A 26,077-nucleotide genomic window follows, 5' to 3' on the forward strand; every position below is an offset into this window, starting at 1 on the left:
AGACAGTTAAAAAGCTGCTAAGAATGAGTGCTTTTGCTATTTAATTGCATCAAAAATTCCATTTTGTTATCTATCCTACTTCACTTTTCACAAAAATTACTAAATTAGCTTGCCGCTATCGAGAGTACATCACATGTGCCAGCATGGCGGACGATGCAGAGGACGAAGCCGCTTCAAGAGAAGAAAATGTGCTTTACGACTTAACAATCAATGCAGAATGGCCACAAGAACCTGAAACAATAGTATGTGTGGTTTTCTAAGTTATATTTACTACTTTAATGGTTCCTTTCGACCTGCCACTTAGTTTGGAGTTATGTTGTTTGGACATCTGCCTGTGTAATTTACAAATTCAATTTACATTACATTTGTTTTTGGTTTCCCCGTGTTTAGAGGTACACTGCTCATGCATTTTGTTGGAAATGAATGTGCAACATAAATCGCAAAACGTATGCACACTTTTCAAAGTTAAATCACCAGCTGTTAGAGACTCAAAGAATGAATTCAGCATAATCAACGGTGGGTACTTCTGCAGTATTCGCACTCCCCACTTCGCCCAGTAATTAAGGAATTGATTTGTTTCAGAGACGTTGATTAAAGTAACCATATGGCTTGAATTTTGGAAAACGTTAAAAATTAAAAATTTATAGGGGGATACTGCAGAAGTGCTAGAGAGGGTTAGCGTGATGTCTTACAAATATTTTGTACAATCATGTATAATATATGATATTGCAATTTACTCCACACATTTGTTGATAGAACTATTCTTCTTCTTCTTCTTCTTCTTCTTCTTATGTTTTATTTTAGAGCAGAAATGTTAAGGACAAGTCTCAAGTTTCTTTCCCCAGGAGACTTGCGTCAGCAGCTCAAAGTGAGTATTTTACACAAAATTCTGCAGTCTAGTATGTAAATTCCCTTAGAACTACACCATCTTTTTTTACTTCACTATAGTACTAGTAATTAAGGTCAAATATTTAATGACAAAAAAGGAGTGCAGCTTGTCATTATATGTTGAATTCATTTTGTTAGGAACAGCTTGGACATTTCTCAGAACAGTAGGGATTCCAACCAGGTAAGTCTACTTGTGTACCATTATATTTTTCTTTCACTAAAGTATGATTAGTATTCATGCCAAAATCAGTTAAATACATCAATCCACACATTTTTCTGTTTACTGGTAAAGTCTGCTTATTTTGTTTTCTAATATTTAAAAGGAAGGGAGATACAATTGCTTAATTACTTATTTATTGGTTAATTAGTATGTATATTTATTATTTCAGGTCTTCTAGCCCTTGTTCACTTCCAGTTGGCTTGGTAAAGCTGATCAACAGAAAGCTTCAATGGCAAATAGCAGTATCCAGGTAATATTTCATATTTCTGTTTTTTTGTGTGTGTGTATATATATGTGTGTGTGTGATGTGCTTAATAAATCTAATAAACATGTTTGTCATATTACTTTTATTCCAAATTGTCATATTACTTTTATTGCTTCGAAAAGGTTCTATGCAGTTTTCTCTTTTTTGATTTTAGTGATGGCCAACAAATAGCAGTGTTGCAGGATGCACTTATAGAAATGAGGTATTTTTTAGTTTTATTTTCTGTCTTATCTCTTGTCAAAAGATGATGTTGCAGTGATTACCTTGAGAATTTGAATAAAAAAATAGAATTAGGTCTTTGAAAAAATATACAGAATTTTTAAAATGTATGTAAAATTCACTGCAAATTGTCAATACAGAACTGCCAGGGATGCCTTCGACTCTGTGCTTGCCCGTTGTTCCATATCCAAGGACCCTCATGTTCAGTGGCGCCGCCTGTGCTGGAGTATGGATGGCACCATGCTGGCTTATGCTGACAGTCTTGGGAATTTGCATTTATTTGATGAAATGGGTGCAGAGTTGATCTACATTCCATGTGTAAGTTTTTTTTACAAAGAGTAATTTTGTAAAATATTGTTGGCGGTGTTAATGTCCAACTGTGCCTTCACCACTTATATAAGAATTTTTTAAAATTCGGATGAACTCTGTATTATATTATTCAGATGTTTTTAAAGAGCCATCACGCACATAATGAGGTGGCTTTTAATTTAAAAAATGTGATATCTAACTTTGATATATGTTTGTATTAAGATTGTACTTATTTTGAGAATAAAAGATATTATGTATTCATACTTAAACTATCTTATTTTAGAAACTGCCAGTGAATCCTAAGCTACCAGTAGATTTGAGTAGGGCTGTTGCAGCATTAATCTTCAGAGATTATGTTCCTACTTCAGAATGGTTTGTACACCTTAAACCTCTAATATAGAATAAGTTGTACTGGGTATATTATATATGTAAACAGTACAAAAATGTTGAAATGAATTATATATGACATCAGCACCAGCTAAAAGCAGTTAGTGTTATTTACCTGCCAAAAGTGTTAAATTAAGTAAATGAACCTCTTTATCAGAGGAATTCTGTGATTGGAAAAACAGTTTTAGTTTACATTTTTAATCTTTTTGTTCAGGACAGCCCAGTTGATTGTTGTTAATTATCAAGGCAGTCTAAGGAGCTTATTAGTGAAGTAGGTACCATTTAACTTTATATAAAAGATTTCTGTACTCTAAAAGCATTTTGGAAATTGTATTGAAACAAGACAGTTTCAATAGAAACATGATATTCTTTAACCAAGTAAAAGTCAATTACTTGTGTCTTGAGCCATATTATATCTTTAAAACCCAATGAATATATCTTCCAGAGTGAGCTCAATTTCTTTATTTTATTACACGATTGTAAAAACATTTGTACGCAATGTTTAAAATTAACACATATTTCATGTGCTGTTCCAGCGGTGACAGCAGTAGGTACAAGGAAGACCACACATTCAGCTTCAGCCATTATTACCCACGAGGTGTGGGAACTGTGGTCTACGACTCCTCACACAAACTCCTGGTAGTTGGGGGCTGCTGCACTATGGATGAGGACAACCCCAGCTTGGCTGAGCAGCAAGGCATCACCAGGTGGCGCATTCTGTCAGGAGCACCTTACTATAAGATGGTCACAGACTATGAACAAGATATAGCTATGGTATGTTTTAAAAATGAAAGTTGTACATAGTGTTAATGAACTAAGGCTTATGATATATATATTTGTGTCCCCCCCCCTTTTTTTTGAAAAATGAAAATGATCTGTAGTAGAGATGTCATTGTCTTAGATTTTTATTTATTTTATCATCAGATGTTGTTCCTTAAAATTTTTTTTCAGTTATGGTGCTTAATATTTTGTATTTTTTCCATTTCAGGCACAGAAGAAAAGAAAGTTTTTCAAGAAGCTGAAAAGTTTTCAGTTTTATGGATGGTATGGTGATATTCAGGTTAGTATATTGTAAAGATCCCTGCTGTATGGTTGCGTGTGTATTTTGACATTGAATTTCTAGAATTACCTTCATACTGCCCAGATGAGTAACCAGGCTTTGTTTAAAAGAACTGGTGAACTCTAACCATTTTTGTTGTATGAAGTAACAATGTTGACCAATGGCTATTTTTCTACCGTGACTAGCTAATTTTATGCTGAATTCTACCCTTCATGTTTTGACTACACATTTAATTCTTTTAAATAGATCGTTTTTGACAGTGAATAAACCTGTAAGATGTTTATGTAAAATGAAAAAGTAGACCCAATAACCAGATCTTACGTAATGAGATGGAATTTAAAACTAATACATAACAAAAAGTTTTTTATAAACTGATTTTTACACTTCATTTTCAGTAGTTTTATAAGATGTCTTCTGTTTATTTATAGGACAGTGTGTACAAGATGTGCTTGTCCCCAGATACTCAGCTTCTGGTCACTATACACCATTCTGGGCTCCTGTCACTCTGGGAGTACCCATCTCTGAAGCTTAGGAGAATGTGGCCACTGGCAGAACAGGTAAAATCATGAGTTTAAACACCTTTACAGCAAATGCACTGTACCATAATAAAATTATCGTATCTTCAGAAATGTTAAATTGAAGCAAACGGTTCTCATGCTAGTTACAGGTATCTGAATTATTAAGATACATAAGATCTGATAATCACCATTGTACATTCCAGCCTGGGAACGAAGAAAAGAATCCAATAATTGTGGAGAATTTGAGATTCAAGAGAGTTTCTAAAGGTAATTTTTAATGAGCTATTTATTTGTAAAAGCCTGATAAAGCACAGAGATCTTTGCAGTGAATTCTAAAATTTAATCTCCCTTACGCAAAATTAGAGTACTTGTAAATTTTGTTTCTTATTTCAACAGATTCCACAGAACAGCCTAACTTGCTGGATGTGAACTGGTGGAGTAAGGAAGCATTGATTCTTGCCCGCTGTAGTGGGGCTGTGACAGTGTCGTCTGCTAACACACTGAGGAATCTGCTGGGGACATCTCCAGAGTGGCTGGAGCCATCACCTCAGGTTTCCAAGGCACATGATGGGGGATTCTTGGGACTAGAGGTGAGCTTAGCTAAAACGTTGAGTTTCTTGCTTTAAAAGACAAAAATTGAGGGTGGGTGGGGAGGTGCACAAGAATGTTAAATGATTAAGGCTGGTATGGAAACTAATGCCTTCCAGGCTAATAAGTTCATCATTTTTAAACACAATCAATGTAACTGATGAGAAGCAGATAAAAGAATATTCAATTCACAAATAACAAAATGTGTCAGAAAGATGCAGGTCTCCCTTTTCATCTTAAAGTGTTTTTTTTTTTTTAGTGTGAGTGTAGGTACCAGTCACTGAAGCGCCGCCTGGTGGATGATGTGGCAGAGGTAGATGATGAGTATGAAGACAGTGAAGATGAGGAGGATGCTACCATCATGACTAGAACTAAGAAACTCATAAAGGGAACATTGTATTATGTCACAGACAATGAGAGATTTCAACCACCTAAGAAAAGACCCAAGTAAGATGCAGCATTATGTTTTATGCTATCACATTCCAAAGTTAACACAGCTGGACAAATCCTGACACAAGCACTCTAATGCACAATGCCCCAAGACCTGGCTTGGAATATCATAACAGACATGTATTTGAGAATTGTGACTAATTTGGATATAAGTTGTTTTGTTTTATGAACTGAGAATGATTTAGTACTCCCCCAAAAAAAAAGTGTGTGGTAAATGTAATACTTATACTTTAGTCTCAGCACTGACATTTTTTCAGCTGCAGGTGTGTTTTGTATATTTGTTAGTTTTTGTCAGTGTTGTTTATAAATTCTGCTTTATGTCTTCTTTGCAGAATCCTGTCAAGAACATACAGACTGGTGTGTTTGAAGTCCACCACACCAGAAGAGCTGTACTCAAGAAAGGTAGAGTATTGGTACACTTTATATAACAAAATTAGATTCATCTACCTATTACAGTATTATACATGTCAATTATGGTTGATTGAATTAAAATGCTGTTGAAGGACTTGTAACTATGGGTGTAAAAACATTACTTTCAGCACAGTGTTTAATTGAATACAAAACTAAACCAGTCACCTTTGTCTTTGATGAAGTCCTATGTAGAGAATAATGGCTGGGTAAAGCCAGTAATAAGGTGCTCTCATTAGAATGTAGCCAAGGGCTATTTCATTCCAAGAGCACAGGTAGGTAATTACCTCGTGAACATGTGACCTCTCCTCTCACATGCACTGTTCATAGCCATTCACTCACCACTCCTCATAGGAGCTAGACAGGACTTTTATATCTGAGGTAAATTTGACTTTATTTCTTTCAGTTTGTTTATATGTTTATGTCACATTTGAAATTATTTGTTAGTTCTGCATTCTATGTAAAAATCTTCTGTTTAATCTGTTTGTACAACATAACTATTTATAATTTCAGCCGTCATTGATTCCAGTGAATAAAATTGGAAAATCAAATAGTGTCTATCTTATTTACTATATGGTATTCTTTTTAGATTGATAATGAGGAGTATGGAGAGGCCCTGGCCCTGGCTCAAGCATATGGTCTGGACTGTGACCTGGTGTATCAGAGACAGTGGAGAAGAACTGATGTGTCTGTGGCTTCCATACAGGACTACCTGGTATGTGGATTTTTTTTTACTAGTTTGATAATTTCTTCGAAGTGAAGTTTAAAAAATCCATTTCACAGATACCTGTAGGTTATGCCAAAGAATGATGTACACATTGTTAAGCTGGTAATTGTCTAGTTTTTCCAAAAACTTTTCTCAAAGGTTCTTAATTGATTTTTCATTGATATCACCATGATTGGATTATATATTACACTAGAGCAAGATTAGCAAAAGAGCTTGGGTCTTGCATGAGTGTTTGGAACGTGTTCCTCAAGACATTGATGCCATGAAAGCATTGCTAGAATACGGACTGAGAGGTACAGATTTAGAGGCACTTTTGGCTATAGGAAAAGGCGAAGATGGTGGAAGGTTGGTTCTATTTGTAGATAAAATTATCATGCATGTGTCATTCTCTGTAGTTTTTATGATTCACTCAGAAGACTACAATCTCAATGTCACAAAAAGATTTTATCAGATTTTTGTTTGGTTGGAACTCCTCAGTAGGATTTTTAGCAGGATTGGGAATATCTGCTTTTTTATTTTAGGTTCATTTTGTGTGATAGTGATCACATGTTACCACTGGAAGAAAGTTATGATGACATAGAAACAGAGGAAAGGGTAAAACAAGAGGCTCAGCGAAAACGAAGAGAAGAATTGCTGAAACAAGTAGATTTTACAACGTAAGTGTCCAGTATTTGTGTGTTACTGTAGAATCTGAGTTAGTCATGGTGTCTTTACTGCTAAGTTTGGATGTAACAATGTTATTGTATGACCTGATAAGCTGAATGTTTAATGAATTTTTTGAGCAATCACATGGCTAGTGGTAACATGAAAATCTAACAAAAATAAGTATGGAAATACTTTTAACATATTTTAATATCTTAATTAAAATTGTTCATTAGTTTAGAGTTATTGGGTTTAAAAATAGAAATGGAAATTTAAAGAAATAGAAAAAAATGTACATGTGCCACTTTATGTAATATTTTAGCTTGAACTTGGAACAGAAAGAGCTGTGTCGAGCTCGCCTGAAGCTGTTGCAGTATTTGTACCGCCTGAGTACATATGAAGAGATTCTTGGGGGCCCCCATCAAGCTGAGCAGCATTTTGATTACACCTTCTTCCAGAAATTCCGTAGTCAGAACATTGTTGAGATAGCGGCTGACTATGCTAGGGTAAGTTAAGTCATCTTAAAATTTTTAATTCAAATAATTAGAGATATTGACTTGTATCCAGCCACCGTTGATACAAAGTCGCATTGGAAGCTAATTTAAGTCAGCGGTATAAACTGAATGTAGTTTTCAAACATTTGACTTTTCCTTTTTTCTGTTCAAGAAGGGTCACATGTACATGAAGACATGAAGTGCAGGATGTTTGTCATTTTTTTTACAGGCTACTGATAAGGAATCTTTACATATCATCTTGACCTATCATGGAGTAGATACCCTGCCACATAGGTGAGACATTGCCATGAATACATACATCTTAAGGTTGCAGAAGGAATTCATTAAAAAAGATACCTCAATTATTATGACAACAGAATCTGTGAAATTTATTAAAAGTTTTTTCTGTTCAGCTCTAAATAGCAGCCAGAAGAAAGAGATATCGATAAGACTTAGTCAAGAATTGCTTATTATTTGAGTTTGTTCACGTGCAGTCTACGTTTACATTTTTCACTATTTTAGGTTGGCAATATTATCGAATTTCCCTGAGACGTCATCACCTCATGACTACGCTGAGTTGTTGCCTGTGGTGAGGTAGGTCAGAGGTCATGGTAGGACATGGTGTTAAGGTGCTAGATTCCATGGTAAATTTCTTTTCAAGAGGCAGTGGCATGAATTAATTGAAGTGTGGTTTACTGCTGAAATTAAATAGTCAAGTATTCAGAATCAAAGAATACAGACATCGTTGAAACCCAGCTGACCCTGTTCTCCATCTTATACTGCAGGATAGTTTGCCATATGACACATGTGAACAAGCCATTTCAAGTGTTATTTACAGATAAGTAAACGATGCCTATTTGTTTGAAGATGTCTTTATTTTGTTCGGCACGCATTTTTGCCTGAGCTATTGTTAATGACACAGGATGTAACCGAGGCCATTTTCTTATAATTCCTAGTAATGTCGAGGGAGAGCCAAAGGTGGAACAATGGCCGCAGCATGAATGGAGGGATCAAGACTGGGTAGAGTCAGATGCATGCAGGTATGGTGTTGAATTTTAAAGACACTGTATGTGGGGAGTTCTTGTGTGAAAAATGCAGTTTGTTAAAGAAAAAATAAATGCTTGTACATACCAATTATCATTTTATGAAGTTTCAAACAAGATTGATTACAATTTTTTCATGTAGTAGAAGTTGAGTTAATGGTTGCTCTATATAATTTTTGATGTGATTTAATTTTTGTTAAGGAAATGAGCGCAGGCAAAAAAAATTTAAATAGGAATTTAAAGTCTTTTTAGCTTCTTGGTTTTCTTACTTATAACTTTTGTTGTGTTATTGTCATATGCAAAGATCATCAGTAAGAGATAATAAGATACAGACTAATGCATTTGTGGTAAAATGTGTTCATATTCATTTGAAAAAGATTATGAGTTATTGTGAAATATTTGAATGAATGAATTCAACTTAGACCCAACATAGACCCTGTGTTAGAAGACCCAGGAGCTTTTCTATATGAAGACAATCTGGACCTTGAAAGATTCAGGTAAGTTTAAATTCAATTCAATCCAAAGATTGCTGAATGAGAACAAACATTTAGTGGGTCAGGAAAAAATATGATAGAAGATAAATGTGAACTATATTTGTTTCAAATGTTAATCGATAAAAATATATTATTTCAGGGGAGAACAACTGACCAAGGGTCAGGTGAGAGACTGGTATGCATATAGAGCTTGTGAGATTGAAAGGTGGTCAAGACTGGTGGACAATGCCCTGGAGATGGTCAATCAGGCCATGGAGAGAAATGTGGAGGTAAATTGACCACTGTATATAACATATGTAGTTATAAGATGGGATACTTTCATATTTAATTTAATTTTATGTTGGATATATTTTATAATTTTCAGAAGGGGTCATGCTATTATATTTGTAGACTGATGATAAATGTCAAAAAAAAAAAAAAAACAGTTCACTTTTTTGCAGTTTATATGGCTTATGAATTGTCCTGGCCATTTGGCACAAATTTGTTGTACTAGCTGAAGACCTGTTTTGTATGAAGTAATGTTTGTTTTAGCACTGAAAGGATGTAAAAGTTATACATTTTAAAAATTATTATAATGTTTTGATCAAGTTTATATTCATAACAAAATAGATTTCTTTTCATTTCAGGGTTTGGAAAATCTCCATGATGATCTCAAAAACTTAGAGCTGTTGGTTTATGATGCCCATGTGGATGACAGTGTGACATTTGACCAGTTCAAGAAGATGACTGACATTGAGAAACTGAGGCTACTTATGTCTAAGGTAAGCTGATATTAGCGTATCAATATTATACATCACCACTTTTTATAGAAGACAAATGCAGAAGTTTTGCACCATATATATCCAGAAACTGCAATCATTGGTTATCTGTCATTTCAGTCCTCGGAAGAAATGTACGAAAAGAACCTAAAGAAATGGATGCTGCCGTTTTTGAAGAGATGTGATAGACAAAAACCAGGCTCAACAAGAGAGTTGTTGGAAGATTATCTTGTCACTATGGCGAAAGATGATCTCACTCTCTGCCAAAAAGTCTTCAGAAGTTCTATGGCTCATGTAAGTGATGTGAAGATCACTAAATCTCTTCCTCTTCATGAATTACTGTTAGACTAATTACAGTTAGAAAGTCTGTATTTCTTTTAATGCATTATCATAAAGATCCCCACCTCATATACTGAAACAACATCTTAAAGTTGAAGAATTGTGAAGAACAGTGAAAGTTTGCAGTATTATGCTTGATTTCAGGATTTTTCAGTCTTCCTTTTGATCATTTTTTCACATGATCTGATTCCAATGAGAAATTGCAAGGTATGTTTTCCGGATTTTCAGTTTTTACAACTTTCACCCATGTAATGATAAAAGGTTAGATAACATTTGTGATAGTATGAGAACTTGATTTATCTTGCAGCATGAGAGCCCAATTATCTCAGAGGATGAAGAACTTCTGACAGTGGCACTGAAGTGTATCTACTCGTGTGAGAGGTGGGTGTACCTGTGATGCATGTTTTAGTATTGGGGTGACATCAGCTATTTACGTTGCTAACCCCTTATTTAAGTGTGTGTTAAATTTTGATGACACTTACGAGAATGGAAACTTGGTCTGAGAGATGATAATCAAGGAAAAATGTAAGAAAACGCCCTTGGTGGCTGAGATAAAACAATTTTCATATTTAAAATGTGAAGCCTTGTTCTTTTCCTTTTCGTACAATGCAGGATTAATAAAATCTTACAATACTGTTGTATTACCATATTATTCTGTCCATTGTTTCAGCAAAATAATACATTGCACTTTTTTCTTGTTTAATAATCTATTGTATGTTTGGTTGAATAAATTGTGGTATTGATCTTTATTATTATTATTATTATTATTATTATTATTATTATTATTATTATTATTATTATTATTATTATTATTACACCTATTGTTCATGAGATTATAAACGTATATTCGTGTGTGAGAGAGAGAGAATGTATGTTAGAGAGAGAGTGAGTGTGCATTTACCATACTTAGGTATATGTACATTCCTGTACTGAAATTTTTCAATTTAAAATAAAAAAAATAATAAAATTATTCTGTCCATAGAAGTGACCAACGGTTGCTAGCAGTTGGAATCTTGGAATGTTTGCCAGCAAGGGGCTCTGGGTAAGTAGACAGATAATTATTTTGGTGGTCTTAAGGGGATATGGGATGATGCTTTATTAGAATATTTTCTTGTTGAAACAGTTTTTTAACTTTGGTTTATCAATTGTTTATAACATAACAGAGAGATTGACAATGTCTTCACGATATTGTGTAATTTATGTTATCGTTTATTACTATTATTATTTCAGTAAACTGTCAAGTAAAATGAACAAAATTCATGATGAAGTTGACATGATGGAGAGGGATCTAAGGTAAGAGTTTTGCTTTGTCTGATGTTTTGTTATAATGTTGTGAGTGAGCACTATTTATATCTGTGATTCCTGTAGCACCTGTACACTAGGTATCACATGTTACATGTGTGTTTCTTTAAATAGTTGTATCATTAGACAATAATACAAAGTGCGTGTATTGTTAATAGGATAGCAGTACTTTGGCATAATATGATAAGGTTTGTGCTCTGAGGCTTAGATTTCAGGGCCATGGTGTATTACACACATACTTAAAGGCAGGCTAGATAGTTATTCCTGGCAAAACATAATTTTGGGTCTTACATATTAATTTTTTCATAGTGAAACTTTTTAGGAACATTTTCATTCTGTTTTCAACACTGCCCTTTGATTTGCATTTCTAGTGCTGCAGAGATCTTGGAAAGAAATAACTTACCTAAAACCATGTCATACATTAAGTCCTCACAACAAGATGTAGAGGAAACCAAGAATCTTCTCACAAAACTCACCAGAATTGCAGGAAGAAAGTGAGTTAGTGACTTAAAGGCAGCCAATACTTCCAATGTTTCATGAAGACCCCAAATTACTTTACATTTTTTTATTTTAGTAATCTTATTGAAATCGATAAAAAGATATTTTGATGCCAGAGGCAAAGGAAAAAAAACAAAGTATTCAACTTGAACATAAAAAGATGTACATGAAACAAAGAGTTTGAAGATATAAAGAACAGCATTGAAAAATTCTTATCCTACACTTATTTAAATGAAGTTTTGAATTGAAATAACTTTCTTTTTCAATAGAACCCCTCGCCTAACAGAAATAGATTGGAAAAAACTTCTGCAGGATGTACTTGAACTGCAGTCCAGAGTGTATGGCTGTGTGAACAGGGACACTTGTTATGAGGTGAACTTTGGGGGAGATTGTTGCAATTTGAAAAGATGAATCAAGTTTCCATCAGTTTTAATTCTCTTTTTTTTTTATCAACGTTTATTCAAAAGAAATGAAGGCATTATATGCTCTCCACATTTTTAATTCTCTGGCATTCATTTTCTGTTTGACTTTATCATTTTAAGGAACAACGTAAAATATCCCTCTCCAAAGAAAATTGTTTAAGTTTAGAAAAGAAATTTGATATGTTGAATAATTTATTTACAATTATTTATAAAAAACACAAACATTCATTTAAGTTCAAGTGCAGAATCCAGTACAGATGTCTGTACAGAAAATTCTGTCTCCTCTGTCACACAATTTTTACTTTAACTAATTGCGGACAATCATTTCAGATATTCGTCGAGAGTCTGCTGTGTTCCAGTCACCAAGGCAACATCCACCTGGCAGGCCAGTACCTGGAGAAGAGTGCCGATGAACATGCCTCCCCCAGGCCTAGTGCTCCACAGACCATGTCCCAGTACAAGCTCCCATACAAAACTGCCATAGAGCTGGTGCTGCAGGCTGCCAGGGAGTACTTTGACTCCTCGGCTAGTTTGAGAGATGAATGCATGGATCTGGCTAGGTTGGTTTACAGTGACATGGTTGAACTTAGATTTGGTTCTGGTTGGTTTTGAATTGAAGCTGGTCTGGTCTAAAATGCCTTGTTATATTATCAAATTATGAAGTAAGGGTTTGTCATTGGGGTCTTTTTGACTTCAACTTTCCTGGTCAGGAAGATATATGTTAATATGTAATAATGCAGAAGGTAAAAAAAAGTCGAATGTAAACAGGTGTGAGAGATTTTGACTTTTGACTGACTCAAATTAAAATGATTTCTTGACATTCTTTATCCATGCTCATCCTGTGCATTCTGGTAGTACCCAAGGTTTCCATTTTGTATCCTACTAACTTAAACTTTAATCCAGAATTATTGTGAAAGAAATGTTTTACTTTCTAATGTTTTTTAGATCTTGCCTAAGCCTAATAGGGGACAGACCACCCAGCATTCAGGAGGATTTAGACCTAATTGCTGCCATCGATCTATTGAATGATCTGGAAGTTGCTGCTTTACCTTTACAAGGTAAAACTATCTAAGCACAACACATTATACCTAATGCAAGTTATGGTTCAGTCAGGTTATTTTTATTTATAAGCAAATTGATAATTTTTTGTTTGATATGGAAGATTAGTTTTATTTTTGTTAAGAGGATTTTCTGCTTTTGCTTAATGGTACTGGTAGTATATTGACATAGTTTCTTTCATTTACAGTGCGACTATGTAAAGAGAGACTAGAGTTTGTAGAGAAAGCAATTCAAAAGAAACCAACAACTTACAAGAATTATAACAAGGTGAGTTAAAAATTCTAAAACATCTTGCAATGAATGTCATGTCATAAACACAAGGAGGTCATTAAGGCTGGTCAATTTTAGTATATGTAAAAATTCAAAATTTTGTAAATTCTTAGTTTAAGGGAGGAATCTCAAGTCCCATGGGGTGAAAATTGGGGTTGAGGGAGGCAGACTTGGCATGGAATGCTTGCAATCATGCCACCATGTCACTGTCACACATACCAATGTGATCAATACCAGTCAATCACTATCAGGTTTGTTCAGCAGACTTAATCATTTTTTGGCTGATATTTGAAATAATGAAATAATGAATTTTGTGTGGATGCCATGCAGTCAAACACCATTCTCTTCTATGAAAAAAGTGCGTGGAAGGTTAATGTTGATATGGACATATTTGTGTTGTAGTTACTGAAGCTGGGATCATTGTTGAGGGTATCTGGGAGAGATAAGGCAGAAAAAGAGGGCCGAGTGTTGAGACTGGTGACACAGGCTGCTCTCAGGGTAAGGGATGTCTGCATGGTTATAACTTCTTCTTTCAATTTATTTTGTAAATCTGAGTGTTTCTTTTATTTTTTATAATAATACATTATTTAAGGAAAATATTGTCAAATTGTTTCTGGAAAACAAGCAGACCATAATTACAGAAAAGGTGATGTTATGATGTATTAGTTGGTAAATAACATGGAAGAACGGACTAGGAAATTATTGGCAACAGTTACAGTGGAAAGACAGAATTGATAAGATTCACTGACCAGGTGATGTTTCACAATTTGGAGATAAAAGACATTAGGCAGAGGTGAAGAGTACCAAACAAGAAACTTTATCCTAAGGTTTGATATAGAACAGACCAAAGGGTAATGAATCCCAATGTATTTTATAGCTGAGATTCTCGTATTGTTTTTTCAGGACAAGGACTTCAAGCTAGCCCATCAGTTATGTATTTTATAGCTGAGATTCTCGTATTGTTTTCTCAGGACAAGGACTTCAAGCTAGCCCATCAGTTATGTATTTTATAGCTGAGATTCTCGTATTGTTTTCTAAGGACAAGGACTTCAAGCTAGCCCATCAGTTATGTATTTTATAGCTGAGATTCTGGTTTTTTTTTTCAGGACAAGGACTTCAAGCTGGCCCATCAGTTATGTATTTTATAGCTGAGATTCTGGTATTGTTTTTTCAGAACAAGGACTTCAAGCTAGCCCATCAGTTATGCCGTAGAATGATGGAGAGTGGGTATGCTGCCATATGGACAGAGTGTAAAGCTTTGGCTGAGGCTGAAGAATTTCAGGATATTAGTGCAAAGTAAGCTCACAATTGAAAGTGTGTGTGGATGTATGTGTGAAAATGGCAACATTTTGGAAATATATTTTGGAAGCTGAAAGTAATCTGAAGTGTTAATTTTACCAGGACCTAAGGTACCTCTGGTTAGGATATTGCATTCTATTATATTTCTATTTTTTCATACATGGTGAAGTAAGAATTCTGTTTAGTGGTTGGTGAAAAGTAATACTTTTCAAATTTCAGAGCAGAGTTACTGTCCTTTGCAGTAACTCACTGTTCAGCAGATATGATAGAGCCTATCCTCAGAGCCAAGTGTCTGCTAGAAACCAAGGTATGTGTCCATTCTTGTTATTTCACTGCTAGGACACCATTTCATTTTATTCATATCTAAATGCTGGTTAATATGAACATATGAAAATTTGGGGGAAAAAAATCATAATTTGGCTTACTGGCAAACCATGCACATTTTTCCTGACCATAAAATGTGTTTCATACCCAGATGTTTTATCCACAGATTTTATATGACGCCATTCAAACCCAAACGCACCAAGAAACAGATTCCAACAAGGGCACCAAGGCAACAAATCGCAGTCCGTTTTCGGCCAGAGGGGCCTTGCAACAAACTAAAGAGATATTGACTTCGACTAGTAAAACCACCAAGAGCCTCCTGACCACTTTCAGTGACAAGCAATGGTGGAAAAGTACCCTGAAGAACCTTGACCCTCAGGGTGGGCCGAGCAGGGAGATGGCACAGGAAGTCAGGAATGCCAGGATGGAAAAGCAAGGCTATCATCCATTCTATGAAGATTGCATTGAGAATGGGCATTGTGATGTAGTAAGTTGGTGTTTGTCACTTCACATGATGTATTCTTAGGAATATTTTCTAATTTGTAAATGAACAGTTGATTTTTCTATGACAATGGATTTTAAGTTGCAGATTTTGTGGCAAGAATAAAGCTAGTGTTGGATTTATGACATAAGTGTTGTACAGTTTGATTTCTTGTCCTCGTCGATCAGCTGACAGATATTTAGAAATCACATTGTAGAAAAAGATGTTTAAATCTTTCAGAATGCCTTCAATTATAAGCAGTTTAGCATGCCAAAGGATAACAATCCAACAATGGAACTGAGTGAGATATTACTGAGGACTGCCAAGCTGGAGGAGACTTTGACAGAAGGAGCTGTTGTTAAATCTTCAAGAGAAGGTAGAGACAAAATCAATAGGAATAAAGTATATGTAGGACCCTAGCATTTGGACACAGAAATACCTTTTTTTTTTAATTTGTAACAAGCTTGATTGTTAATTGTGAAAATTCTGGCATTTAAAGTACTTTTGTTCATACTGGGTGATACATGTTGTATTCTGTTTCCAGTATTGCTAAAACTTGCCAAGGATGCCATGTCAGAAGATGCAGCATTAGGCTTAGCCTATTTATTTGCTTTGTCAGAGGTAAGTAACTATGGTTTGGATAAAGGAGATTGTCCTTTATGATATCTATTTCTTTTTTTAATGTAGACATTACTCCATTTTGTCAAAGGAACCGTTTATATATACACTGCATATATGTAGAAATTGCGGAAGGTGTATATTTTAAGCTTAGCTGCATGTTATTATTGCCACCAGATGTCAAAAAAGAAAAACATTGGTTTATAGGTATAAGCTGTAACCATAAAAGGCACTGGCAGAATAAAACTTTAGTATAATTTCAAATTTTTTTTAGATATTTTACTGAGATACAGACCAGGTTTTTTAACTGGAACTGAGAATTCTGTAACTCATTTATCAACAGCAGTTAAAGGTACTCTAACAACTCTACTTTTCGTTTTTTTTTTTTCACAAACATTGTTTCTCAATTTTCAGATCACTGATGCTGACAAGTGTTTCACCAGCCTTCCCCAAACAGCCATATCTCTTCAACTGGCCACATACTACTACGCCTTACAGACATATACCAAGGTCCAGCAGACACAGGGGGACATTGCTGACCAGAGTCCAGTTTACCACCAGCTGCCCAGTGAGGTGGTCAGTAACGCGGTCAATTTTTTCAAAACATACAAGGGATCTGAGCCTCTTAAAGCTGAGGTGCATGAGCTGGGAAAGAAGTTGAAGAGTTACAATGAGCTGCTGGAGGATTATGTACAAGCTCAGACTCTGAAAGAACTTGGTAGAGGTAAGTTTTGAATATCTTCTGTATTTCAAAATGTAACATTTTCATTCTTTGTACCGTAATATTTTTTCCTTCTATATTGCAATTGTAGTTTGTGTTGGCAATGCTGTCTGTTTTACATTTTGGGAGCATAAGCAAAAGTGTTTAAATTATTTTAACAGTCTAAAATATATTCCTGCATTTACCAAGTGGCCTGAATGTCTTGATGGGTGAAAACATAATACTTAATTGACCATAATTTTCAGGGGTGGATGTAACTCGCTTTACAAAAGACAATGAGTACAAACAAGAGACAATCTTAGGACTTGCTATGTAAGTATTAAGATATTTATTTTAAAAAAGCATTTAAACATCCTCTTTGTTTTGAGCTGTTTGCAAAAAAATATGCCAAAGAATGTTAGATGTTGTGAACTTTTGAAACTGATCACAAAGAGGAATAAGTTTACGAAGGGAACATCATCTTATGGGCATCTAAAGAAAAAACATAGGAAGAGTGTTCTTTATGGAGTTAACATATAATTGGCCTATAGTTGTATTTATTTGCAAAGTGTTATTAAATGACAAAAGCATTATTCCATAATACACATCCCACAAACATACAGGGTGTGAAATATTTCAGGTCCCTTGAGCACAATGTGTACCAGCTGGCAGTATCTCTGGCACAGAAGTATGACATTCCATTATGGGAGGTGTACATGACACACTTGGAATTTCTTTTTACTGATAGTGGGTGAGTTTATATTAATATTATTGTTATTACCAGAAAATAGATATTTTGTTTGGACATTTGCTTGAAATTTTTTGGATGATTTTTTCAAAATGAAGACCCAAAAAGCATAAAGCAACTTTTGAATTTTTGGGGGAAATTTTTTAGCATTTTGTATGTGGCTGTAAATTTACTAGCTTTGTCTTTGTTGTATATACTGTAATACATTAGGAAACTATGTATATACATAATGTTATTTTTTTCAGCCTAAGCACACATGACCTAGAACATGAAGTGCAGACAAAAAGCATTCTTGCTGTTCTTGTGTCCAAACCTGTAGAGTTTCTTGAGAGAATGCAGATGTATGTGTACCCTAGTATCGGGGGTTCAGATCATGCCAGGCTGCTGTGTTATTACACTATGCTCTCAGGGTGTAGTGGAGAGGAGGCCATGACACCTGAAGTACATGTAAAGCTGTTGAAAAAGATCAAGCCTGCCGCTCCAGGTAAACAACTACCGCATTTGTTTTTTTTTCTTTCTATATCACATCAATTCTACTTTTCCAACAATTTCACATATTTTAAGGATATTGACTCATCTCACTTTGATAATGGTGGTTCTGGTATAATGTAAAAAAATTGTGAAATACTTGAGGTCTTTAGTGAAATCAGTATGTGGAAGTTTTTGATAGATATACATTTTTTGTGGGAAGGTAGTAGTTCACTATTTTAATTCCAGGTCTTGATTACAAGAAGTTAATGGATGGCAACCAGAAGCCCCTGGATATCATCAAACCCATTCTGACCAGTAGCAATGTCCATGTCATTGCTAAACTGGCTGCAAAGATCCCTAACCAGGTAATGCATTTGTATTTATTATGATTAATTACTTTGCTCTTCAGGTCTATGGACCAATTGAGTGGAACGATCTCCCTATTTATTTAAAAACAATAGAGTCCGAGGACAATTTTAAAAAAGAATTAAAAACTTATATCTTCAAAAAGTTTTATAATTGATTTGACTGGCTGTTATCTTTTACACTGTACTGTTTATTTTTAATATCTTATCAATTTAATTACATTTTAGTTCACATCTTTAGTTCATGTCTTATTATTTTAACTACCCTTTCATTTATTTTAGTCATCTTATTCTGTTCATTTTACCCATGTAAAGTCTAATGAACATTTTATATGGATTTTAGACTATAAATAAATATTATTATTATTATATTATTGTTATTATTAAAGATTTATTTTACTTCTAAATAGGTTCTTTACTCTAAGAAGTAAAATAGTAGATAACAATGTTAACCTTCCAGATATGTAAATGAAATACTTGTATATGGTGTATTCATAATTTATTTCTGTATGTAAAGCCTTGATTGTATATGTCTTCTGTGTCTATACAGATTGTAATGTATTGTTGGCCAGAGGCCTTAAACTACAAAGAATAAATAAATCATCATTTATTATTTATTACTTTGCCATGTGTGTTGTAATATGAAGAGTTATTTAAACACAAGCAAATAAATTTTATATATTCATTGCCTTTGTGGAGAGAATTCACAATAATGTCAGCAAAATTTTATTGAATACAGATTACAGTTGTTTTTTTTTCCTTCTGTCCTAAGGCTGGTGGTTACCTGCAGCCCAGTGTTGTATTTTGTGCCTGGGCCATCAAGCTGTTTTGGGAGGGTGACCAGAATGCCAAGAAACTGCCCGATAGCAAGGTAAAGAAAAATTATATTTAAAAAAAATATTAGAATGAAAATTACATTACAAAAATGTAAATGTTCAAATGGTTGTATTCTGCTTTTATGAAGCAGAAGTTATATGGTTATATATGTATATCATCATGGAAACATGTTATTTTACAATCTCACAACTTTGACATCTGATTTGCAGGCAGAGTGGCTTCACAGGTATGAGTCTTGCAGCCAGTATCTTGAGAAGATGTCACCAGAAGACACCATAGAGTTCATCTGTGGTATAACATTTGTGGAAACTGCTGTGGAACAAGTAAGTCAACATTTTAATTATTATTGAATAGAAACTGTTTTGTTTAAATATCAATATTCAATCAAGGAAACTACAGATCGCTGTGGTTAAAATGTTTGGTTTGTAAACTGCCATGCAGATTTTGACTCCTAATAGAACTTTAACTTCATTTTGAAAGTTACATGACAGTAATTTATGGGCATGAATGAATTGTTTTATTGTAACTTTTTAGTAAAATATGTCATGTTGGAGTCATTGTTGATGTGTAAAGTTCACAATTTAGAAATGCTAATTCACATTAGAAATAAATACAGCCGTGTTTTTTTATTTTCAGCTATCATTTGAATGCAGGCAAGAAATTGTGAGGAGGGGATTAAAATTTTGCCGACAGGAAGGAGGGAAGAAGAAAAAGATGGATGATTCTGGGTAAACATTAGTTTTAATGAAAAACTTAATAGAGCAGACATGTTTTGATAAAGGGAATCTTTATCAAGTTATTCATATAATTATTTTTTTTACTTATTATTAAGTAATTCATCATTTATATGAATACATATTTATTACTTAAGGTGTGAAATTACATGGACAAATGCCATTGACAGCATGCAGGTGCTATTAAACCACTTAGACCTGCTGACCACCGAGACTTTCACTGCACTAAGGCAGGCTGAGGATGAGGAAATACAGAGCTATGCCAAGTTGTTTGATCTTTCCAGAGGTGATGAAGTCAAGGTAAAATGTGGTAGTCTCGTGTGCCTCAGTAGTACAAAGGTTCCTTGATCTAAAGGTACTTTAGTCCTCGTTTTTTTTTATTTAAGAATTTTTTAAAATAAATAAGGGTTTATTTAAGAATGTTTTTCAGTAAGAGGCTCATTAGACTGAAAGCTCATTGGACCAAAACCTCTCTATATCGTTCTTTGTTTTGCTTTTGAATGGCAAGTGCAACCAGGGAATTGAAGTTTTTCATCAGTGATGTTGTTTAAATGCAATGCATCTTGAAGTAAGTTTTGAACCATTGAAACATTGGGCTGTCATGACACATGCACCCACAGTCTCAAATGAGGTGCAAGGTTTTGTAATGTGTTTTTGTTTGTGAGTGTTTGTATGCAATGGAATGTTTTTTTCAGTCACCTGATATTTATATGAAGAATATTTATAACATAAATTGCAGGTAGATGGCAGTGTTATTTTTGTGTATTTGAATGACAGTGTACTTGAATTACATAACTTTTATCTTTTCATGCTCTTGTATATAAAATATTTGTTCCCAAAATGTCCTTTTATTTGAGCCCTTTATGTTTAGTGATATTTTCTGCAGTGTGTAATCGATGTTCTGTTCTATGATATTACCAAATTCCAATGTTTTCGATATGCATAGTTTAACATATTAACATGTAAATTTACCATGCGTTTCTTTGCAGCTTCAAGAATTGCTGGTCAAGATTCTGCTGGATGGTCAGCCTATTGAAATGGTGGAAGATTTGCTGGCTGTGACCAGTATAGGCAACTGGACAGTGAACACAGCTGTAGTGGAGGCACTGGCTGTTATTACTGATTCTTACAGGTAAAGACCTTTGTACATTCCCAGCTTTGAAAGCTCATTGCATATTATCATATGCTGTATATGAAACTGTGCAAAGTGCAGCAGCAACATGTGTTTGTTACTCTACAACATTTTTCATCCCTTGCTGCCACCCTTTCATATTGCTTTGCCATGGCCGGGTACAGAATCCTACAGTATTATTTTACAAAATTGTGAAATCTTTTCAGTGCCTAGACATTAATTTTATGTCTCTAAGAAATTCTTCTTTGGAGGCCTTTTTTTTATGTCTCCTTTTTTTGTCAGGAATCCAGACACAGCCAGTGTTATGCTACAGGGGAAAGAGGGCCTGGAGGTGCTGAAGTCTTTAGTCATTCAAGTTAGTGAACACCACAAACATGGGTAAGAAAACTGTTTCTGTAATTCAGTGTATTTTTAATTTACTCCTGCAAACTATTTTTTTCAGACTGCATATTAACTTGCTATAAAATAAGATCACATACAGATGATACAGTTGTTAGTAATATTTATTGTAAGAGATCATAAGATTTTTTTATTTTTCTTTATATCAGGGGAGAGCTTGTAAATCCAGAGGATATTATTAACCTCTTGCGTCCATTTTGTGCTGACGCAATTGTTCCTGTGGAGCCAAGATTAGATGTCCTGCAAATACTGGAGCAAGTATGTAATATAAGATGAGGATTATTATGAAAAAAAAATCAGTCAGTGTTATGAAATAATGTAAAAGAAGTTTTTTGTTTAAAAATTGTAAAATTGTATGGTGTGCTGATTAGTTTATCCCAATTAATGCAAAATAGAAAGTTTGGATGATGATGTTATGTAAATTGTCAGCAAAATGCAAACAAAACCATTTAGAGATAACTTTTGATTGAGATATAAAGTACATGAAAGATAGCATATACATTAGAAAATAGTGGGTTAGGATGACAAAATATTTTCAGTGCTTTGATTTGACTGATAACGACCTAGTCCTATTGGTGCTATACAGAACTGATGCCATTGTATCTACAGCTTGGGAAGACAAGAAGGTAAGCAACCACATGACATGATCATTACAAATCTCTCTGAATTCCAAGTCCTGTAGCTGTCATTTAAGAGTTCTTTCAATTGTAGATTTTAAAAATATTTTTGTATCAGTAATTGTTTTTCTAAATCAGTAATTGTTTTGCATTTTGTTAGATAGTTTTCTGGATTCTTGTGAATACATTTTGTCTGTTTTCCAGCTGACAGAGGCAGACATTAACTGTGACAGTGCCAGACAGGAGTTGTTCAATTCACTTCTGGGCTGCAGTGCAAACATGGCACAATATCTGGCTCTCAGTAAAATGCTCCGTGTGTGGCCCCTGCTCAGTAGCCTCAAAACCAGGTAGCACTTTATAAGATATAGTTGATTACTTATAGTAGCTAATCTGTCATGCATACTTGCACACATGCAAACATGCAGCCATGCATCCATAATCACATACGTGCAAATGAATGCACTCAATGACATTTGGTTGTACTTCCAGGCACACTTTCGGATGTTTTGTGAAAAGGGTAAATTATAAATATGATTGACCTCATACCTACAGTTTTCAATTTGAGATATTATATTGTATTGTATTTATGTTGAGATATTATATATTTTATATTATATTATATTTTTATAATTATGTTCTTTGTTGAATAATTAGTAAGTTAGTTCATTAGAAATATGTATGCATTCTATAGTTCAGAAGATCCCACCAACCATCCTCTTGCCAAACTGTGCTGCGCTATGGTGGAGTGTTGTAATCAAGAAGGTGCTGAAGCAGTGTTGCGTATATGCAGAGAGACTATAGCCATAATGCCACTTAGTGTGAAGGTAGGCGAACTGAACATAGTTTTTATCAATTTAAAACTACTACCTGATTTGATATGAATTATTTTTTTCCTGACCTGTAACTTTTTTCTTTGTTCTATGAAGGGTTTATTGCAAACTGTTCTTTTTTAAAAGGAGCTTTTATATTTTTGAAATATAAGTACTTAAGTATTTATCTCCTTTATAGTTGTCATCAGAACTCACTGACTTGTCAAAGAATGTGACTTACATTATCATTGAACTATCAATATAAGAATTAATTTCAAAGTATTGAAAAGTGATACGAATGATGTTCAGAGTAATCAGTTAAATTGTCATGGTTCTTCAGTGTACACAGCATGTTGTGGGCCACATGTTGAACCATGGGCACTGTTTGCCAGCTGTTAAACTGTGTTTGATCACAGAATATCCAGATATGCATTCAAAAGCAGTGGAGGAACTGATTTCCAACCCACAGGTATGACTTCCTGCTTTATATATCAGTATTGTATATAATTTTATATTTTTTTTCTTTTTTTTTTAATCTTTCTTTTTTGTTGCTCATTATGCAGAAGTTGGATGCAGTTATTGTTTAAAGTCATTTTGTCAAGACCATGTGTTCTTATTTTCTGATTATTATTATTTGTCTGTCATTGAGTCTTATTACATACTTACAATTCTGATATAATAAGTATTTCATATTCTCCAGGTATTTGAAGATGAAGAACTTCTTAATCTTCTCCTCAAGCATAATCTTACATCAAAAATAGTAAGTACCCCATATTATTCCCTGGTGATAACCTACCTTCTGTCCAATCAGAACACGGAGAGTACATCACCTGATGGCATGGATGTTAAATCAGTTGCTAGGCAACTCCAGGAGGCTGGTCACATGGCAGAGGCTGGATCTCTGCTGCTAAAGTACAGAGGTACGCACTCCGCTTTGAGGACTTTTGATGCTGCTGTAGGGATTGTGAAACAATGGTTCAACAACTAATTTTTCCACCTTTTGACTGACAAAATTTGAAGATAGAAGTAAAAGTCAAGCTTATGAATTCAAGCAATAGAATGTGTTGATGACGATTTCATATGTCACATACTTTTAAGAAACTGGTCAACAAAATAAACCTAAAATATAACTTTCATGTTAAATCCAATGTGTTTTTCAGGAAAATTTATTTTGACCATTTCCAATTTTCGCAGAACAATTTGAATTCCGTTAATCATGGATAATGAAAATGAATAATAAATGGTGTGGTGAAAAGTGAATTTTTGTTTTTTGCCTCTCTTTCTGGCTGCAAACAGAAACTCCCCATCCTGAGAGTTCAGAAAGGCTGGCAGGTATTGATAATCTTGATTAGTTGGAAGCAGCTGGGCCATTTTGGTATTTTCTATGGTTTATGATTTTTTTTCTGCATATACAAAGGATCAGGTGCATGATACAGTTGTGACATTCACAGTTTCTGAAACCAAAATGTTATCGATTCTAGTCAGCCCTATGCAAAATAAAGTAGGCAGTTGCTTGCTGCATTTTCATATATAAGCAAACTTACTGGATGCTCCATAAGGGCAGTTGTGTTAAGTCAGGCTCCTATTGCTCTTAACCTCGACTGTCCTCCTCTAACACATTCTCTATGGCATGATCATCGTGTCTACTGATAGTTTATATGTAAATGATCGTGAAAATTAAGAGAATTTGTGTAAAATTAATCTGATTTTAGGGGGTTTAAATGAGTATTTTCCTGGAAAACAATTTGCACACAATTGGCCTTGATATCAGAATCAAATCCTTTCTAGGATCTTCTTATCTATACTAGTGATGACATTTAACATTTATACCTGTGTGCTTAAGGTGTTATCTTGAAATTTTGTTAATGTTTTCTTTATATACTTTTCAAAATTATTATTTGACATTAAATGATGTGAAACAATTTCCTTTTCATTTCTCTCACTGAGAAACATTACTCTCTGCCAATACAGATTTGATGAACTATTCCAGGATTGGTAATTATTGGCTTGGTTATTACTGGTTGATCATTATCATAGACCAAAAAGAGTGATGTGAATCGACTTACTTATTTTTTAATTTATCAATTTAATTTTGATAATGGTGGCTAAATCGGGTTAAAATGCCCTTTAAATATACCCTTTGGTTAAATATTCCCATCCAACAATAGCAACCTCCCAGTCCTTTCAAAACATACTCTGTTCAGTGATAGCCCTCTGTTTTACGGATAACAAAGTCCAGACAAGGTACTGATTTCAACTTCTGGATTGGAACTTTTTTAATTAGAAGGTTTTTTTTTTTTTACTTTATTTTTAACTGTCAGCCTGAAAGGCTGGGTTTGCCTTTGTAGACCTTCCCATCAAAAGTACTGATCAGATCTACTTCGATATTATTACAGTTTCACTCACATTACATCTGCATTGATTATGTTAGATCAAAGATAATTATTCTCAAGGACTTTCAAATTGATTGCCAACATGGAATAGGCAGGAACCTCAGCTTTGTTTACCAGACATGTAGCAGAATCTAAGTGCTGTGCTCTTTTTTGATAAGCATTTGCATTATTGGTTTTATTGGATTTCCATAATAGAGACAAGTGTAATTTCATAGAATAAGTTAAATTATATTGATATTTTCACAATCAGGCCAATAAAACTGTCAATTTATGTACATTTACATGTCTTTAGATGAAAGGTCTTGGCTAATTTGAAAGTTGAGCATGCTGATTCACTCCTGCTGCCGAGGCTGCTGTTGTAATTGATTTTACCCACAAAAGAGCATGCAGTGGATTCATTTTTGAATATATCAAATAGTACAAGGTCAATTTCCAATTTTATACCCAAACCCAATTATTCCACATCACAAGAATGCTCTTTTTAATCTATTACTTTGCAATCTTTACCTTAACACTGGTATATTGTACTTGAAGTAGCCTGGTATTGTGGATCAAATATCAATTTTACAAATCCCTCTCAAAATACAGCCCTTCTTTTGTTCATCACATCTTTTATCTCATATCCTTTCTTGTTAGTTTGTTTCATTCTTTCATTTTTGTGTGTCTTTTCCCAAGCCAACAATTTTTTTTTCTCAAAAATCAAAAACAAAGTTAGGTTATTCTCTGTTTAACTATAGGTATTTCAGCTATGTTCCTGTATAGAAAAACACATCTTTGTATCCAGAGATTT

At 34.2% G+C, this 26,077-nt stretch overlaps 1 protein-coding gene across 1 annotated transcript; it reads left to right on the top strand.

The window, feature by feature from the left end:
• Window positions 1–103: 103 nt before the first annotated feature.
• LOC106174467 (NBAS subunit of NRZ tethering complex-like) lies at window positions 104–24,154 on the top strand. The gene is made up of 57 exons (XM_013556039.3): window positions 104–242; window positions 805–868; window positions 1,027–1,069; window positions 1,278–1,358; window positions 1,528–1,575; window positions 1,733–1,910; window positions 2,185–2,273; window positions 2,503–2,559; window positions 2,825–3,062; window positions 3,277–3,348; window positions 3,777–3,905; window positions 4,070–4,133; window positions 4,263–4,456; window positions 4,714–4,901; window positions 5,237–5,306; window positions 5,902–6,027; window positions 6,233–6,384; window positions 6,561–6,695; window positions 7,004–7,187; window positions 7,405–7,469; window positions 7,698–7,769; window positions 8,132–8,215; window positions 8,641–8,715; window positions 8,852–8,981; window positions 9,339–9,473; window positions 9,591–9,764; window positions 10,117–10,190; window positions 10,792–10,851; window positions 11,040–11,102; window positions 11,483–11,605; window positions 11,879–11,981; window positions 12,362–12,591; window positions 12,977–13,089; window positions 13,278–13,357; window positions 13,763–13,858; window positions 14,535–14,656; window positions 14,879–14,966; window positions 15,150–15,470; window positions 15,705–15,840; window positions 16,009–16,085; window positions 16,497–16,806; window positions 17,049–17,115; window positions 17,423–17,533; window positions 17,776–18,014; window positions 18,248–18,366; window positions 19,139–19,237; window positions 19,413–19,526; window positions 19,840–19,931; window positions 20,075–20,237; window positions 20,927–21,069; window positions 21,352–21,447; window positions 21,618–21,726; window positions 22,008–22,094; window positions 22,290–22,432; window positions 22,777–22,909; window positions 23,235–23,363; window positions 23,595–24,154. Exons 1-57 carry the CDS (start codon window positions 144–146, stop codon window positions 23,880–23,882), a joined length of 7,074 nt encoding a protein of 2,357 aa, XP_013411493.2. The 5' UTR covers window positions 104–143; the 3' UTR covers window positions 23,883–24,154.
• The last annotated feature ends 1,923 nt before the right edge of the window (window positions 24,155–26,077 follow it).

The sequence above is a fragment of the Lingula anatina genome, chromosome 1, assembly GCF_051362555.1.
Source record: "Lingula anatina isolate TDL-2025a chromosome 1, LinAna3.0, whole genome shotgun sequence".
Lineage (NCBI taxonomy): Eukaryota > Metazoa > Brachiopoda > Lingulata > Lingulida > Lingulidae > Lingula > Lingula anatina.